General features: G+C 31.8%; 1 protein-coding gene across 1 annotated transcript; it reads left to right on the top strand.

Annotated features, from left to right (window-relative positions):
* Positions 1 to 96: 96 nt before the first annotated feature.
* Positions 97 to 2,247, top strand: EIN_511810 (protein kinase domain containing protein; the record flags this gene model as incomplete). Its single annotated transcript, XM_004258221.1, has 1 exon — positions 97 to 2,247. A coding segment is annotated over one exon (2,151 nt), but the record flags the coding sequence as incomplete, so codon positions are not given.
* Positions 2,248 to 2,532: the final 285 nt, after the last annotated feature.

Genomic DNA, 2,532 nt, shown 5'->3' with positions numbered 1-2,532 from the left:
AATGGGAAGTGTCACACTTTAATACATCACTGCAAATACGCGACTAATTTGAAATGTGTTGAATGTGATTCAAATTACTTGTTGATTAATAACAAGTGTCTTTCGAAAAATGTTGAGAACATTGATATCAGATGTAAAACATACAACCAATTTGGGTGTTATGAATGTGCGTCTTCATATTACTACAACTCGCAAACTTATACATGTGAAAATTGTGATGAAAAATGTCAAACATGTGTATCAAAATCGTCACAATGTTTGAGTTGTAATGCGTCGACTTTTCTGTATAATTCCTCCTGTCTGAGTATCGAGAATTTGTCGCACAATTGTGAACAGTTTGCACATTCAGGTGGATGTGTTAAATGCAAAGACGGGTATTACAGATATGGTCTCCAGTGTTTTTCATGTAATATAAAATGCTCGACATGTTTGAATGGAGTTAATTGTTTGTCGTGTAACTCGACCAATTACAAGACAATTAAAGGCGACTGTATTCCACAAGATTTGATATTAAATTGTGAAACGGAAGTGACACAAAATGGGTGTTCGCGCTGTCAAATAGGGTTTTATACAATCAATTCAAATGAGTGTGAAAAGTGTGATGATAATTGTTATTCATGTTCTTCCAAACACATTTGCACGTCATGTCTTTCTTCCCAAATTTTGAGTGCAAATAACAGTTGTGTTGGACTTTCTTCTATCTCCAAATGTCTTGAAATCGATGCCTCAAAATGTGTCCAGTGCACTTTCTGGCATTCGCCAAGTGTAAATGGCACATTCTGTGAAGTACATTCAGTGTGGTGGGTTATACTGATATTAGTTATTGTAATAGTTTACTTTATTATAACTATAGTATTTGTCTTCAGTATCACAACAAAGAAGATTATTGAAAAAATCAATATTAATGATATCGAATGTAATACTACAATCTTTTCTATGTCTAATTCTAACATTAAGTTTATACCCTTTCAACGTGGGATATGTGTGAGTTCCAAAGATATAGACTTCAACTCAGAACACCAAGAAATTGAAGTTAACGTTGAAACCAAAGAAGTCATTTGTGTCGGCAACATTTCAAATGAAACGATTAAGATCCAATTTAGTATGTCCTCTGAAATATCTAAATTTTCTATTCGTGTTGATCCCGAAGTGATTTGTCTCAAACCCAAATTTGCATGTGAATTTTCGATTTATATCAAACCTCTGTGCACGTGTGTCATTAAAAATAAAATTATGATCTTTTCTAAAGGCCTCAAGACGAACAAAGAAGTCTCCGGTGAATTAAATCTCCAAGGAGTGACTTCATTTTCAACTCGAATGGATTACGAAGAGTTAATAGAAGAAAAGAAACTTGGCGAAGGCTCTTTTGGTGTTGTTTTTAAAGGAAATTATAGAGGAAATTTGGTGGCAATTAAGAAAATGAAAAGCACTACACATAACGAGGAAGCTCTTGAGGATTTTGAGAAGGAAGTTTCTATGTTAGACAAATTTAGAAGTGAGTATATCGTCCACTTCTATGGCGCTGTATTTATACCAAACAAAATGTGTATAGTCACTGAATTGGCCGATTTTGGATCTTTGAATGACTTGATTCAACAAACACTTTCTAACAAGAAAGCACTTTTAAATGAAATGAACGAGTCGAATAATAAGAATAAAAATACTAAAAATAATAAAAAGAAGAACACAAAGACGTTGAATTATGAAATTTTTACACAAAAAGACTCACTTAAATTAAAAGTTAAATTCATGAAAGACGTTTCGAAAGGAATTTTGTATTTACACTCAAACGGCGTGTTACATCGAGACATTAAACCAGACAATATTCTGATTTTTTCACTTTATGCTGATGAAAGAATTAATGCGAAATTGACTGATTTTGGATCATCTAGAAATATCAATTTATTGATGACTAATATGACATTCACTAAAGGAGTGGGTACACCTGTATATATGGCTCCTGAGATATTAAATCAAAAGAAATATAAGAAACCAGAAGATATTTACTCGTTTGGAATGACTATGTTCGAATGCTTTAAATGGGGAGAGGCATACCCAGTCGAACAATTTGAATATCCATGGATCGTTGCTGATTTTGTTATTAGTGGGAAACGACTTGAAAAACCAGAAGAAATGGATGAAAGGTGCTTTGATATTATAAAAAGGTGCTGGTGCCAAGACCCGGCTCAAAGAATTAAAATCGAACAAGTTTGCGATGAGCTCGATATATTGTATAATTCATTTTAATATATTTAAGTTACTTTATTTAAATATAAATAATAAAGATTTTAAAGGTTTTTATTTAATAATAATAACCATGAAAATATTTTTCATTATTTTGATGGGACCTAAAGGGGTGGAAAAAAACCGCTTTTGATAATTTTTGGTGAATAATGGTAAATTGTTTTCTAAATGTTATTTGATTTTATTTTTTTATTTAAACAAAAAGAAAAAACATCATTTTCATTTTGCCTGAGCATTTTTTCGAAGTGTTTAAAAGAAGGCTGTTAAAGTCTATTTATATTACGTTGA

Source organism: Entamoeba invadens, assembly GCF_000330505.1.
Source record: "Entamoeba invadens IP1 unplaced genomic scaffold scaff_1105074725585, whole genome shotgun sequence".
NCBI lineage: Eukaryota > Evosea > Mastigamoebida > Endamoebidae > Entamoeba > Entamoeba invadens.
This window is presented reverse-complemented; position numbering and strand designations above follow the sequence as displayed.